Consider the following 17,552-nt stretch of genomic DNA (forward strand, 5'->3'; position numbering starts at 1 on the left):
TACAATCACAAGCATGTACCTTACTGGTGATGCTAAACTTTGGTGGCGTACACGTGTCAGGGATGATGCTCGGCCAGAGATCTCAACATGGGAGACTCTAAAGAAGGAAATGAAGGAACAACTTGGATTGCAAGAGACGCCTTGAAACGGTTGAAGCATTCCAGATCGGTGAGGGACTATGTGAAAGAATTCAGTTCTTTGATGCTTGACATCAAGAACATGTCGGAGGAAGATAAACTCTTCAACTTTATGTCTGGGTTGCAGAATTGGGCCCAGTTGGAACTTCGGAGACTCGGTGTCAAGGATTTGCCCTCTGCCATGGTTGCAGCGGATGGGTTGCTTGACTACAAGTTAAGCAAAGAACCCACATCTAAAACCAGCAAAACCAATAAGAAAGGGAAACAGAAGATGGCAAAGAAAAAGGCTGGTTTCAAGAAGGGCAAAGACGGTTCCAAATACAAACAAAAGGGGGAAACTTCCCAGAACAACGGTAGGAAATCTAACAAAGGGTGCTTCATCTGTGATGGACCCCAAAGAGCGAAGGAATGCCCCAAGCGTGAGAAGCTTAACGCGATGGTTGCTGAAAATGATAAGGCGGGATCTAACTTAGACGGCCCTACTCGAGTCAACCCCTTGCAATTGCTGAATGTAATTCGGGCAGAAAAGACCCCTTTATTCGGTTTAATGTACATAAAGGTAGTGATGGGCGGTATCGAAGTGTTTGCAATGGTGGACACTGGAGCCACGCATAACTTTGTGTCTGAAAGGGTAGTGCAGTCCCTAAAATTGAAGATTGTCCAGAATCCAAGCAGAATCAAGGCAGTGAATTCTGCAGCCCAACCGGTGCATGGGATGGCTCAGAAGGTGAAGGTAACAGTGGGTGAATGGACTGGACAACTAAATTTGATGGCAGTCCCATTAGATGACTTCAATGTTATCCTTGGGAATGACTTCTTTGTGGCTACAAAAGTGGCATTAATGCCATATTTGGGTGGGTTGTTGATTTCAGATGAAAATCAACCTTGTTTTGTGTCGGGCTCTACTCGACCAGACAAGAAAAATGGGGCAAAGAAGAAGGATGAGATGCTATCGGCCGTGCAAGTGCTTAACGGATTAAGGAAAGGCGAGGAAACATTCCTTGCAGCATTGATTGAAATGAAGCCTAACCTTACTATGGAAGTACTCGATGCAGTGGCTGATGTCTTGGCAGAGTTCATTGATGTGATGCCTCCAAAGTTGCCGAAGTCTCTCCCTCCTCGGCGTGCCACTGATCATAAAATCGAATTGGTGCCTGGAGCGAAGCCTCCTACTAAGGCACCCTACCAAATGTCGCCGTTGGAACTTGCTGAATTGAGGAAGCAATTGTCGGAGTTATTGGAAGCCGGTTTAGTCCAGCCCTCCAAAGCCCCATACGGTGCCCCAGTGTTGTTCCAAAAGAAACAAGACGGATCATTGCGGATGTGTGTGGATTATAGGGCCCTAAATAAGGTGACTATCAAAAATAAGTATCATGTCCCTTTGGTGGCTGATCTGTTCAACCGTCTTAGCAAGGCCACTTTCTCTACAAAGTTGGACCTTCGCTTGGGGTATTGGCAAGTTCGGGTTGCGGAAGGAGACGAGGCAAAGACCACTTGTGTAACTAGATAGGGTTTTTTTGAATTTTTAGTTATGCCTTTTGGCCTTACTAATGCTCCTGCGACATTCTGCAATTTAATGAATGATGTTTTTAACGATTATGTTGATCGGTTTGTAGTTGTTTACTTAGATGACACTGTAATTTATAGTGAAACACTACAAGACCATTTGACCCATCTCAGAAAGGTATTCTCCCGATTGCGGGTAAATAAACTCTATGTAAAGAAGGAGAAGTGCGAATTTGCTCAAAAAGAAACTAAGTTTCTTGGGCATATTATTTGCCAAGGCCATGTCAAAATGGATGGAATGAAGGTGCAAGTTATTATGGAATGGTCTCTACCCACCAATGTTGAGGAATTGCGATCCTTCTTAGGCTTGGCAAACTACTATCGGAAATTCATTGAGGGATATTCAAAGAAGGCTGCTCCCCTCACTGACTTGCTGAAGAAAGATCACAAATGGCATTGGTCCATTAATCGTCAAGAGGCCTTTGACAAATTGAAAAGTGCAATGGCAAGTGAACCGGTCTTGCGACTGCCTAGTTTCGAGTTGCCTTTCGAAGTACACACGGATGCCTCAGACAAAGCACTTGGAGGTGTATTGGTGCAGGAAGGACACCCTGTGGCCTTCGATAGCAGAAAATTGAATGTTGGTGAGAAGAATTATTCAACCCATGAGAAGGATATGATGGTAGTAGTGCATTGCCTTCTCACCTAGAGGGTCTATCTGTTGGGATCGAAGTTTTTGGTTCTTACTGATAATGTGGCTAACACATTCTTCAAAACTCAGAAAAAGTTGTCTCCAAGGCAGGCCTATTGGCAGGAATTCCTTGAAAAATATGACTTTGAGTGGCGACACAAGCCTGGACGACATAACCTAGTCGCTGATGCCTTAAGCCGAAAAGAGATAATTGAATATGTGGCTGCTATCTCCAACATTGAATCACAATTGCTGGAAAGGATAAGGGATAGTACTGCAATCGACCCAGAATATCAACGGTTGGTACAACAAGTAAAGGATGGAATTGTTCGTCGGTATTGGCTTGAAGATGGTCTTCTCCATGGCAAAGGAGATAGGCTATATGTCCCTAGTGTTGGGGGACTACGAATGGAACTTCTTAGAGAAACACATGACCCGCAGTGGGCTGGTCATCCAGGGCAACAACGCATGATGGCACTTTTGTCGCGTTCATATGTTTGGCCAAAAATGGAAGAAGATGTAGAAGCTTATGTCAAAACTTGCATGGTGTGCCAATTGGACAAGACCAAAAGAAAGAAGGCAACTGGGTTATTACAACCATTACCTGTCCCTGAGAAGCCTTGAATTTCCATATCCACGGACTTCATCTCCGGATTTCCCAAAATCAATGGGATGCGCTCCATCATGGTAATTGTTGACCGCTTCTCTAAGTATGCTATTTTTATCCCTGCTCCTCATGCTTGTCCCGCTGATTTTGCTGCTGATTTATTTTATAAGTATGTCGTAAAATACTTTGGCTTGCCTGAGGACATAATAAGCGACAGGGATACCCAGTTTACGGGAAGGTTTTGGACTATGCTCTTTAATTTGCTGGGTTCCGAATTAAAGTTCTCCACAACAAATCACCCTCAGACGGATGGCCAAACCGAGAGGATGAATGGATTGCTGGAGGAGTATCTCCAACATTATGTGACCGCAAGTCAAAAGAACTGGGTCGAATTGTTGGACAGCGCATAGTTTTGCTACAATCTGCATAGATCATCCGCAACCGGGATGAGTCCATTTGAATTGGCCACGAGGCAGCAACCCCTAACTCCTCACGAAGTGGCTAAAACAAGCTCTGGTGGTAGATGTCTAGCAGATGTCCAGCAGCATACCACTTTGCAAGGACCAAACAAGAATTGTTGGAAGAAGCACAAGACAGTTTGGCCAAAGCAAGCAAACGAATGAAGTATGCTGATAAAGGGCGAAGACCCTCAAAGTGGGCGACAAAGTGCTACTGAAGCTTACTCCACAAATTTGGAAGAAGATAAGCAGTAAGACCACCGAAGCTTAATTCCGAAATATGATGGCCCCTTTGAAGTCTTAAAACGTGTGGGCAATGTTGCATACAGGCTAGTGTTGCTGTTAAAATTCACCTACTCTCCACCTACTTCACCCACTTAAACCTACTCCACTAAACCTAACCCACTACACCACTACCACCTCACCTACTCCACTAAACCTAACCCACTACACCACTACCACCTCCACTTCACCTACTCCTTACCTACTACATACCTACCTCCTCTAATCTTCTATATATAGGACTCATTGTAAACACAACAAATATCAATCAATAATACAATTCTCTATTTCTCTTTATACATTAAATTTCTACATGCCTGATCGGTTGAAAATCCACCCAATTTTCCATGTTAGTTTATTGAAACCTTTACATGAGGATCAAACAAACTTGACAAGGAAACAAGCTCGGAGAGCAACCCCGGTGATCAAAAAACAGTTTGACAAGCAGGTGGAACAGATTCTTGATCACAAGACCGAGGGTCAAAGCAAAAATAATCGGAGGACCCATTACTTAGTAAAATGGAAGGGTTCCTCAAAATTAGATGCAACTTAGGAAAAGAATGTAACATTGTGGCAATTTGAAAAACAAGTCCAAGAGTACTTGAAGACCCTACCAACGAGGACGTTGGCTTCTTCTAATGGGGGTGGTTTATTAGCACGTTCTACTTGAAGGCTGCAAGTTTGGCATTGGCAACACCTTGCGCCAATGTCCAACCAAAACCATGGCATGATTGTGGCATGCCAAGACAGCAAGGTGAAAAGTTGGCTAAATGCTGAGGCAGCAGCACACAATCCTTGGCCAAAGTATGGGCAGCAGTTACACAAATGCAAGGCATTAACATGACCCGAATGTGGGCTGCAGCATATTTGGGGGTTCAAAGCAATCAGTAGGCAAAACTTGGTCTGGAGGCCAAAACAACCAAATTCGTGGCTGACTTGATGAGGCAAACAACATAGCAGTTGATAGCAGTTATGCTTGTCTGTTGGCAGCAGTTACCCATGTTGGGCAGAGACAAGGCAAGGCTGGAAATCAGGAACTAAGGCTGGAAGATAGCAGCAGTTACTAGCAGTTAGTCCCAGAAATGTTCCTAAGTCCCTAGGCAGTTGGGGGTGTCAACTGTCATGCCTTTTGGCATGCTTTCCTTGTAATGCTGGTTGTAAGTTTGTAACTGATTGTAAGCCTATTTAAGACATAGCCATGGAACTCGAAAAGAACCAAGTGTTTTGTAAGAGTTACCATAGGCCTCCTTTGTATTGTTGGTGCAATTAATAAAGGTTGGAAAATTTTCCTGTAATCTCTTGCTGCCTACTCTCTTACTTGTTATAACACTGTGTGTGTGTGTGTGTGTATTCATAATTGGCTAAGACTAAGTGCCCAACTTAGTGCCATTACAGGTTGGAAATTTGAAACAAAAATTGACCCTGTAACACTAACCATGCTCACTGCAATGGCAATGTCTGGACATGAGTGGGATAAGTATATGAGCTTGCCCACTAGTCTCTAGTATCTCCCCCTGTCCACTGGCTCTCCCTCTTGATCCTCACTTAGTTTCTGGCCTAGTTCTGGAGGTGTATCACATGGTCTACCTCCAAGCATTCCAGTTTCCTTTAGCAAGTCAAGTACATAATTTCTCTGATATATGAAGATGCCATCCTTGGTCCTAGTAACTTCAATGCCCAAGAAATACTTCAAACTACCCAAGTCTTTGATTTCAAACTCCTTGGTTAAGTATTCCTTCAACCGAAGAATCTCTTCAACGTCATCCCCTGTCAGAACAATATCATAAACATAAACAATAAGAGATGTGGTCTTACCATGTGAGGAGTGTTTCACAAACAAAGTGTGATCAGTTTGACTTTGCTTGAACCCATATTTCAGCATGGCTTGAGCAAACCTTTCAAACCAAGCCCTAGGAGGCTACTTTAGTCCATAAAGTGACTTTCAGAGCCTATATACTTTACCTTTGGACTTAGCATCTGCAAAACCAGGGGAAATATCCAGATAGACCTCTTCTGCTAGGTCTCTATGAAAGAAGGCGTTCTTCACATCAAACTGATGAAGTGGCCAATCCAAATTTGCAACAAAAGAGAGTAAGATTCTCACAGAGTTCATCTTAGCAACCAGTGCAAATGTCTCCTGCCAATCTACCCCATGAGTCTAAGTGAAACCCTTAGCAACCAATCTTGCTTTGTACCGTTCCATGGAACCATCTGCTTTGTGTTTTACCGTGTACACCCACTTACACCCAACTGGATTTTTGCCTCTAGGTAACTCCACTAACTCCCAAGTGCCACTCTTGCTGAGAGCTCTCATCTCTTCCATCATAGCATGTTTCCATTCAGGAATAGAGAGAGCATCCTGAAAATTGGTAGTTTAGACTTACAGAAGACACTTTAGACAGAAAGGCTTTATATGAGGAAGACAGATTAGAATAAGAGACGCATACACCCACTTACACCTAACTAGATTTTTGCCTCTAGGTAACTCCACTAACTCCCAAGTGCCACTCTTGCTGAGAGCTCTCATCTCTTCCATCACGGCATGTTTCCATTCAGGAATAGAGAGAGCATCCTGAAAATTGGTAGGTAGACTCACAGAAGACACTTTAGACAGAAAGGCCTTATATGAGGAAGACAAATTAAAATAAGAGACATGATTAGTAATAGGACACTAAGTACATGACCTAACCCCCTTCCTATTAACAATGAGAACATCAAGATCTAAATAATCAAGAATAGGAGCACTAGAATCAGAATTACATGGACTCTCAAGAGAGGGGGCTGACTATGGACACTCATCCGGAGAAGAAGTTGGCAGTAGAGGAGGGAAAGTAGTCTCTTGCATCCAAGTGACTTGTTATCTGTCCTTGTCCTTGATATAAACTTTGCCTGCTTCCTTTTCCTCAACAATTGCTGGCTCATCATCCTCTATCTGTTCAACCACTGGTGGAAGTGGCAGGAATCTCTTCACACCAAGGCTCCCCCTCAAGGGATGACTGTGATACCAGGAAGGTCGGAAAGTAAGGCTAATATTCAAATAAAGTGACATCTATGGAGAAACCATTTGCGAGTGGGAGGATGATAACACTTATAACCCTTTTTGGTGGCAGAATAACCCAAAAAAACACACTTAAGACACCTAGGATCCAATTTACCACAAGTGGGTGAATGATTATGGACAAAGCAAATGCAGCCAAAGGTCTTAGGAGGAATGGAAAATCCGGAAGAGGTAGACCCAAACAAAACTTGAAAAGGTGTTTATTTTTGAAGGACTTGGGTGGGAAGACGATTAATCAAATAAGCGACAGTGAGAACCGCTTCCCCCCAATAGGATCGAGGAACCCGCATCTCAAAGGATAAATAACGGGCGACATCAAGGAGATGGCGATTTTTGCGTTTTGCAACACCATTTTGTTGAGGGGTATTAGTGCATGAAGTCTGGTGAATAATGCCATGAGTGGCAAAGTGGCAAGACCAAAGTCAATATATTCCCCCCCCCCCAAATTATCAGAACGTAGAATTTTAACAACTACCCCAAACTGAGTACAAACCATATTATGGAAGTTTTGAAACACAGAAAACACCTCACTTTTATCTTTCATCAAATATACCCAAGTGGGCCTGGAACAATCATCTATGAAAGTAACAAACCATTTTTGACCGATTAAAAACACAAAACGGGAGGGACACCATACATCAGAATGAATCAAAGAAAATAGAACTAACTTTTATTAATAGAATGAGCAAAAGAGGCTTTGTGTTGTTTTCCAAGTTGACAAGACTCACATTGAAAATCTGACACATTATTTTTTTCAAAAACAGAAGGAAATAAATGCTTAAGTAATAAAATGAGGGGTGTCCTAAGCGACAGTGCCATAGCCAAATGTCTTCCTTGGTAGATGGTAACTTAATAAATGAATGAGCCAGTTTGTCTGTCTGACTGATCCAGAATGTAGAGACCATGTTCCTCTCTACCACTGTCAATCCTCATCCTCGTGACAAGGTCCTGAAAAAGACAATAATCAGGAAAAAACGTCATACTACAATTTAAGTCATGGGGTAATACGACTCAAAAATAAAAGATTAACACTAAAATTGAGAACATGGAGGATAAAGGACAAAGGAAGGGAAGAGGTGGCATGAATTTAACCTTTCCCTGACACAGACGAAATAGTACCATCAGCAATACGCATTTTTTCTTGACCTGAGGAGAGGTTATACTCTGAAAATAAATTAGAGTAGCCGGACATATGGTCGGAAGCACCAGAATCAATAATCCATGGTACAGTCATGTGAGATAGCAATGCACATAGAGAGGAAGCCAAGTTACCAGAATTGATAAAGAAAGAAGAGGGTGCACCTGTAGCAGAAGTGGAGGCTCGATGGTCTAACAAGTGGCAAAGAGCAATCTCAGAATCCGAGACAGATAACCCCGAAACATCAGCAGTAGAGGAGACAACTGGAGATGAAGATGGTGGCTCAACAATTTCTGAATGATGTGCCGGTGCATTGGCCCCTCGGCCTCTAGACTGACCAGACTGACCCCCTCAAGTACCAGGACAATCTCTTCGGCCACCAAAGGAAGTTTCATGCAGCTTCCAACAAGTCTCTCGTGTGTGGCGAGGTCTACGACAATAGTCACAGTAAAGATTATCCTTCTCAGAAGAAGGACGAGAACCACGAGTCACACGATCTCCATCGCGAGGGAGTGCAGAAACGAAGGCCGAGCGATCAGTAGTAGCCAAAGAAAGCATCGCAGAACGGCGGCACTCCTTATTCTGCACAAAAACAAAGGCTTCCTGGAGAGAAGTAAGCACATCCATGCTAATTACTCTGCTCCGAACCGAATCATACTCTACATTTAGGCCTTCCAAGAACTTGAAGACCCATTCTTGCGCCACAAGCTTCTGGAAACTAACAGAATCAGTGGGACAGACAAGCTTGTAATCCTGAAGGTGATCAAGTCGTTTCCACCCATTGCTAAGGAAGGTAAACTACTGAAGGATAGTCATCTTACCTTGGACCGACCTTTCAATGGAGCGACGTAACTTAAAAGCCTGGGAGAAGTTCCCCTTCTTGGAGTAAGTAGTAGCTACAGCCTCCCAAATATCGTGGGCAATGTCCATAGACAAGTAGCCCTCTCCAATCTCAAGGACCATAGAGTGGATCAACCAACCCATGATGAGAGAGTTGGTAATTTCCCACTGATCATAACTAGGGTCCGTGATACTGGGTGCCTGTATTCGGCCATCAACATACCCCATCTTCCCTCTGCTCTTCAAAAAAATAGTCGAACTCTACAACCACGCTAGATAGTTTTGACCATTGAATAGAGAAGTGGTGATTTTAAAGCCAAGGTTGAGATTATCAGTCATAGTAGAAGGTAGAAGGGGACTCTTACTCCTAGGTGGCTAAGAAGTCGTTGATTCACTAGTGAAATCTGCTATGAATATTCTACTAAGTAATCCTCAAACCTAGTGCCAATCACAAACCCGGAAGATGGTAGAGAAATAGTAAACACTATAACCACAAGAATATCACATGAAAAATTACAATTTTTTTTTTTTTCTTTTAGATTGTCAATGTTTTTTTTTCTGTTTTTTTTTTTTTTTTTTGTGTTTTAAACAAAGTCTAGGGTACCATTACAGGAGACGGTCGCAAGGAGAGAAACAATGATACCAAGAAGCCAACAGCAACCTAGGAGGCAGGAGAGAAGTCGACAGAGGCCAAGAGGGCCAGTGGAGCTGCCGACAGGCCCCTAGGAGGCCAGAGGGGCTGCCGCCTAAGCCGAATAGGCTGTCGGGGAGCCCAGGCAAACTGCCGAAGGCCTGGGCAAGGCTGTCGGAGGCTGGTTCAGGCTGGGTGAGGGTCGACAGTGGCTGTCAGAGACTGGGTGAAGGTCAACATTGGTTGTCGGCGGGTCTACAGTTGTTGTCGGAACTCCTGGACTCAAGACAGGACTGTCGACAGACGAGAAGAAAGGTAAGGAGGGATGGCCTAGGGTTTTGGCTTTGATACCATGTAATTTTAGAGAAGAGAAAGAGTTAGGGAATGAGTTAGATCTCATCCCCTTTTATATTGATAATAATGAATAATTACAGGAGTGCCATAAGGCATAATCTATGAGCCAACCCATTCTTATTTCCTATTCTAGCATGTTGTTTGATTTTGATGATGTCTAAAATACATCAGATTTATCATATTTTTAGTACAAATATTTTACATTCTTTGACACAATATTGTCTATTAAAACATATGTTGCGTAATGTATCTGATCTGAATATTATTTTAATAGGATTTACTGTGCATCATATATTTTTTAATAGAAAAGTACTATACAAATAGTATTTCACTATTTACTTTTTGACAATCGATTGACAGAAGTTACTGTGCAAATAGTAACTTCGCTATTCATTTGTTGAAAAATTACAAATACTATTTATTGAAAGCAACCGCTGGCTTATATTTTCAAACTTCGCTTGTGAAAGAGAAGTTTTGGCGTGCCTGAGCTATCTCCACGTGGTCTGAGCTATAGACTCAATTGAGGAGTGTCTCCTCTCCTACAATGGATACATTTTGAGTATATATATCAATTGCATTCTGTTTTGAAGAAACAAAAGAGAAGAAGAAGAAAAGAGAAGTGATTATATCTTGCGATATTCGAGTTGTATTGTGCTTCATTGAGTTATATCTTTTGAGAGAAAATATGTCAAGAGTTTGAACAAAGTTGTAAAAAGGTTTTCATATCCTTCATATTATTCTTCTTAAAAGAGAGTTTGTGACTATTTTTCAGGTTAAAATCACTTGGGTTAGGTGAAACTAGGCACCGAATTCAAAACTAGTCAGGCTATTTTTGTGATTGATTTTTGGGATAAATCACTTAGCGAGGTGTGACTAGGCACCGAATTCTAAACTAGTCGAAGTGATCGAGATTGGTCACTTCTTGTAAAAGTTCACTAGCACCGGTGAAGCTAGTGGTGTATTACTATTTGAAGAATAGTGGACAAGGATGTAGACTTGGGTTAAGCCGAACCACTATAAATTGAGTTTGCTTTCTCTTCCCTTTGCTCATTTTATTTCATTACTCTATTTTATATTGTTGAGCATTTTTATTTATTTATTATTGGGGTTAAATTTTTAATTTGACAATTTATTTAGAAACCCAATTCACTCCCCCCCCCCCCTCCTCCTCTTGGATTGCCTTTTGGGTAACATACCTAACGCACATCAACTCGATAAGAAATAAAATTATCATCAGCGTACAATAAATGGGACACAAATCCAACGCGTCAACCTTCAATGCAAGAGAAACTCCAAATTGATTTTATTTAACGCCTTCTCAACATTACTCGTGAGTGAAAGACGTTAGCATTCTTATCCCTTGTTATCAACCATAATTGATGAGTTTTTTTATCTCCGTTTTAGCAACACAACCATATTCTTCCAACTTCAGGTGAGGCGCTATAGGAAAGGCACATATGAGGCACACAGCTTAGGCTCAGGCTCGAGGCACACGCCTCATGCACTTTATTTAAATTTTTGCTTCATCCTTATTCTTTGTGTGTAGCCACAGGGAATCACAATGCCTTTAATATAAAATGTAAACACATGTTTCAGCCTCAATTTTCATATCAAAAAAAAAAAGCGAGGCATTGAGCAAAAGCTCTAGGATTGCAAGATATGGCTTTGGGATTCCTTTCAATGTAGTGCATTATGACCATTTTATTCAAATGATTGAACCTATCAGGCAACTTGTAATATTGAATTTTGTTCTACGTTTTTTCAAATTCTAGAAATAATCTCCTTACGATGAAAATTTTGCTTATCTTCTACAACATGTGCCCTGCCTTGGTGAGGCATGCGCCAAAAGCTTTTTAAAACACTGTTGGCACTTATGATGCATGGATACTTCTAGAAGGAAGTTGTATCCATAACGAATACCAATACTACTCGAATACACGCGGATACATATCCAATACTTCCTAAACGTATTCAATACTTTACATTAATTTTTTTTTAATTTTGAGAAGTACCGAATACATCTTAGATACTCTAGATCACGTATCAGAATTATTATGAAAGTGAGATTGCAATAATTTTTTTAGAGTAATAAGGTATAATTGTTAGGATAAGTACAAGAAAAACATCTCAACACTTTGCTTTCAACTTGCAAAAGAAAAAATAGTGAGATAAAATGGATATATATATATATATATATATCCATTTTAGTGAAGAGATGCGATACAGTGACAGTGGATGGAAATGTTAGGGACGGGGTAGACCTAGATCGACATTGGCTAGCATAGTAAATCGAGAAATGAATCTATTTAATTTGAATAACAGAATGGCCTTTGATAGAGTCGATTGGAGAAGAAGGATTCATGTAGCCGATCCCATTTGATAGGACTGAAGGCTTGGCTTAGTTTGGTTTGGTTTGGTTATATATATTCATATCCATACTAAATAAGTAAACTTGCATACTAAATAAGTAAACTTGCATATATATATTCATATTCATATCCATACTAAACGAAGTAATACAAACAATAATAAATAATGATACACTAAAATTGGATTTCAACAGTTGAATAAGTAAACTTGCATACAACACTTTAGCATATAACACATTTAAGTATGAATGGGGAAGTGTACAATGGCAATAAAAAAGTGTACTTGACGTTGAAATGAAATTTTCATAGGATCTACTATAAAAAGAAAAAGTAGTTGGTCATTAGCCATTCTTTGAGCATGCTTATAAAATAATACTAAAAATTATTATTAAAAAAAATATTTACGAACATATCCTAGCCGTACCTATATCCTATTATTTAAAATTTTGTCGTATAGCCGTATCCCTATCGTATCCTATATCCATGATTCATATGTTGGCAGTCACCCCCTACATTGCGAGTCCAAACAGGAGGCTGCACTAGTGAGGACCCAGAGTAGACATTGTTGACAGGTTCTTAACCCAACTCATTTTGGCCAAGGGCTCTTTCTGTGAATATAATTGTTGTTCTTAATTGGGCCTATAATATTTGCATGCATTTCCATTCGTATGAGTTGTGAGAATTACGCTGATGCGAGTCTTTCCCAGCATGAGAGAACCGGCACAATAGCTGATAACTCAAAACAAATTATTTTGGGCACACTTCAAGCACTTTCAATAGCTAGAAAAATGGTTTTTTGAACGAAGAACAAACATTTTAAATAATAATGAATCTGCCCAGATAAATAAAGTGTAGTATTTCTAGGTCATAAAGACCCCTTTAACTTGATTAGAAACCCATTTTTGGCAAACCAGCACCCCATATAATGTTATAAAGGGTTGTGTGAAGCCCAGAGGCCATTCCTAAGTCATCTTGCACCTCTTCTATTTAATTTTATCAAATGAAACAGATTAGAATACATTTCTCGACAAATATGGTTTTGTCAAGTTTTCTGACAAAAATAAACAAATAAAAGGTTGGCAAAGAAGCTAAATGATTAACAAGGTAAAATAATAATTTTTTGATAATAAATCATACGTAGGTTAATTAGAGATTGCGCCTAATTAATCTTTAAAAATAGGGTGTGACACCAATGGTCGAAGTAGACCTCCCTACCATCGAAAACCCACCCGATTGACTGTGATATCCTCTTAGGTTCCACTTTGTAGGGAGAACCCAAGAGCTCAAATATTCACTCTCCACCATTTCCCTACATTTCAGCTCAGGAGTATCATGGCAATCCCCAAGGAACCAACCTAGCATTGAGGCACAACACTGGTTCCTCACACAAAGACTGCAAGAACTCCAAATCAGTCTTGGGGACTCCAGCCCAAATAGTACCTTATACCTTGCCTATGTCAACTTGCCTCCAAATAGCTATACACATGCAATAAAAAGGATGTACAGACTCAGCTAAGAAAAGTAAAAAAATTATATACGAGTATGTGGATACTACAAAAGGTATCAAACAATTACAAGTCTCTTCCTATTGTAACTTTTTCTTCTTTTTCCTTTTCATTGGTTCTCCCCCCCCCCCCCCCCCCTTTTTGTATCTAATGTTTTTTCGTTTTTCCTTGCAGCAGGATTTTGGTTCGTGCAGAATAAAAAATTGTTAAATTAGTTTGGTAATTTGAAGAATGGGCTAGCCAAAACGAAGATGAGTTACAAAGTAAGCCCGCTAACTATTTTCACAATCACTCTACTTTGGCTCAAACATATGGATAAAATTTGATATGTACTACATATAAATAAATGCGAAACCGCCCAAAAATAACAAGACCCAAAAAATCCATTGACATTTATTTTTAAAAAAACTCGTCGATCATAACTAGTAGATATATTTAATGATGAAAAAATTCAAGAAAAATAAAAAATAAGGGCTGAATCTGGACAGCAACTTATACAATACAGCATAGCAAAAGAGATAAGGTCCTTAAATGCCCCGAAAAGCTCATCTATTGTGCCTCTCTTGATCTCTAGCTCTAGTGTCTTCAACAATAACAGATGAACATACAGCATGACGAGACTGTTTTAGCATTTCTTTCTCCACAATCTACTCCGAACTGTGTTTCTTTTTCATTGATTTACTTAGAAAATCATATCCTTGTGAAAAGGGTCGTGTCAAAGTCATATTCAGCACCCGTGTCAATATTTGCCATAGTTGTCAAATTGAGATTTGAATCGTGAATCGAAATGATATTGTACCGAATCGCAAATCAAATCGTGAATCGTAAAGATTTAGTCACTTTTTTTAAATTACATAGAAAAACATATATACACACTTAGATATTAAATATCTAATAAATATGAAATTTCTATACTTAAATCAATGAAAATATTGTTTTAATGATAATTATATGGTCTAGGTAAGAAGTTAACACGGTTTTCCATATTACTTCACCTTTTCCCTTTTAGATACCATTTCTTATCAATCATTCTTAATAAAAAAAGCAAACAAAGACAAATTTTCAATTTCTAAGTAACAATAACTCAAAAACATGTTTTTAAGTTTTTACAAGGTTAAAAAACCAAAATATTCAAATATTTTCAAAAATCTTTTTTGATACCTTAAAAAAATTCATTTAGTAAATGCAAGTATTAAGATAAATCTGAATATGTATGCCTAGAATATTGTAGAGAGAGAGTTCATTTTTTTTAGCTAAGGTTTGAGTATTTGAGAGTAAATAGGGACAGAGAAAGTCAAAATATGGCATATAGTAATCCTAAAGACCATAAAAAAGTTTTGTGAACCCTTTTCCAACAATAAAAAACCAAAAAAGAAAGCCAAACATAGATTTTAGCAAATCGAATCGATTCACGATTCACCGGTTCAGTTCACCGATTCACCTACGATTCATAGCTATTTGCGATTCAAACAACTTGTTCGTATTGATTATCCACCGAATTGAATCAAATCGTACGATTCGAATCGCGAATCGTACGATTCTAATAACAGAGATATTTGCCATAAAATGCCAAGTTCTTATAACACACAAGACAAAAAAAACTCCTCTATCGTCCTACTTACCCAATACTATAGCATACACCATACAACAAAAATGCCAGTTGCAGCCCCAAATGGGCCCCACCCATCTGCCTCCCCAATATCCTCACTTCCTCAAAACCTTCTGCACACAATCTAAGGAATTAGTTGAAAGCCTTAATTCTTTGCAATACCCCACTCAGACACATCCTCCTCCCCAGCACTTCCATCTTACACACTGATCCAATAACAAACAGTATCTTAGGCCGGGGCGGCAACAACATTGCAACCGGAGAGCAAACCATGGGTTCCAAAAACTCAAGCCCTATACCCTCACAAAAGTAAGCATCCAAAACCATAAAATAAGTCAAACATATCCCAGCATAAGACGTCCCCTACTCCTTTTCCTACCATCCAAGCTGCATTCAAAACTTCAAATAGCCCAAACTGATCAAAGCCCAACATTTCATGTGTCAATGCCAGACTTCAGATCTCTCGTCAATATGTCAAATCAGTGGCTCCTAAGTTGAAAAGCATGTGCTAAATGTTGCAAAGTAGATGTTTTGGACAGAGTAAGTCTCCTGAAATTTTCCTTGTCCTGAAAGATGTACTGGTTACAGTATCATGTGGTTTGATATTTTCACAGACAGAAGAAACAGCATAATTCAGGCAACATATAAGCATATAAAAAATAAAAATAAATAAAAACTCAGTGTAATTAAACAAAATAACCTCATTTTCACTGGCAATAGACATGACCAGAGATGAGTAGATGTCCATTACTGAGGAACAAAATTTGGCATAATCAACAAGAGATTCTTCAGTTTCGAGGAATATATTAGAAAATTGACGCCAGTTAGCTGGGGGATATTGCTGACAAAACGATGCTATTCCAGAAGGAAGCTGTGGAATCAACTTATCCATCTGTCTCAAGTTCAATTCTGAAACCAAAAAACAAAAAAATTATATTCTTAAATAAGGGAATAGAAAGGAAGGAGAGAGAGAGAGAGAGCGAGACTTGTGTTTGGTTTGAGTTTTTTGAAAATTGAGTTTTTTTATTTTTGTATTTTTTTGTTTTTAGTGAATATTTTTAAAATTTTAAACATTTTTTTTACTTTTTTAGATGTATCTCACTTAGATGTATCTAAAAAGTAAAAAAATTGTAAAAAAATATTTTAAAAAATTAATAAATACATAAAAATATTAAAAAAAATGTACTGAATTCTCGTATTTTTTTGTATTTTTGGTATTTAATGAATTTTTAAAAGGTTTTTTTCACAAATTTTTTATTTTTTAGCTATATTTATGTTAGGTATGTCTAAAAAGTAAAAAAAATTGCTTAAAATATTTAAAAAAATTCAATAAAAACAAAAAAATACGAAAAACAAGAAAGTAAAATTTTTTAAAAAGTGTTTTTGAAAAAAATGAAACCAAGCAAATTGGCGAAAATGCACAAGGAACTAATAAAATAATATTTTTTTTGATATTGGTAAGACACTTAACAAAAGATGTGGTAACAAACTGCATGAAAACCCCAAATGATGTAGACACACATTATGAGCAGACAGACACAAACGAAATCAAACTAGTTCGTTTAACTATTACTGGTGCTGGGTAGAATTAGGATAAGTGCAATTATAAGTTTATTGGTCTCGAGAGAAATTAAGGAAAGTAGCACAGTGAGAGTAGGGAAAGAAAAGGGGTGAGCAGAATTGTGAGGACAAACCCTAGAATGTGAAACTACCGGCATGTGAGGGCATAAACAATTCATCGCAACGATTGAATAAGCTTCTTGTTACCCTTATATTCATTCAGATTCACGGATATGTTCATGAAAAACATATATATATATATATATATATACACAGATAGCAAAAAATAAATAAAAAATGGGACAATTTTGTTACGGGACCCTACCTCTAGACTGCCCTGAAGTGTTCCAAGAGTCGTGAGGAGGAGACAACTTAGAGCCTTTTTCCAATATAAGCCCTTTTTTCATTATATTTCCAAAACTAAGTCCACCCCTCACGGAATTCCAAAATTGAGTTAAAACGCCATTATTATTCGCGCTTTTATTGTTAGGAGGCCAAAAGTTGATGAATAGTGAAATCGCTATTTGAAATCGCGATTTTAATTAAGAAAACGCTTTTCCAAAGCGCTTTTAACATAAAAAAAATTTCTAAAAGAAAACGCTATTTAAAATAGCGCTTTTACTGTGCATATAATAATTTTTTTTTTTTTTTTTTTTAAAACGCCATTTGAAATGGCGTTTCTACTGTTGGATCACCAACCAAAGCCAACCCACACACTGACACACACACCAATGGGCACACCCACAACACTCAAGCATTAAAATAATATAATTTTTATATATAATAATAATTAATTATATAATTTTT

The 17,552-nt window shown here is 38.8% G+C and overlaps 1 protein-coding gene across 1 annotated transcript in view; it reads right to left on the reverse strand.

Moving 5' to 3' along the window:
• Positions 1-17,152, reverse strand: part of LOC114305959 (uncharacterized) — an 82,693-nt gene extending 65,541 nt beyond the window's left edge. The window contains exons 1-2 of the mRNA XM_028251109.2: positions 17,071-17,152; positions 15,886-16,094 (exon numbers count right to left, since the gene is read on the reverse strand). Coding sequence (XP_028106910.2) covers positions 15,886-16,094; positions 17,071-17,152 — 291 coding nt within the window. The remainder of the gene's footprint in view (positions 1-15,885; positions 16,095-17,070) is intronic.
• Positions 17,153-17,552: the final 400 nt, after the last annotated feature.

This window comes from Camellia sinensis, chromosome 5, assembly GCF_055761805.1.
Source record: "Camellia sinensis isolate YWXY chromosome 5, ASM5576180v1, whole genome shotgun sequence".
Lineage (NCBI taxonomy): Eukaryota > Viridiplantae > Streptophyta > Magnoliopsida > Ericales > Theaceae > Camellia > Camellia sinensis.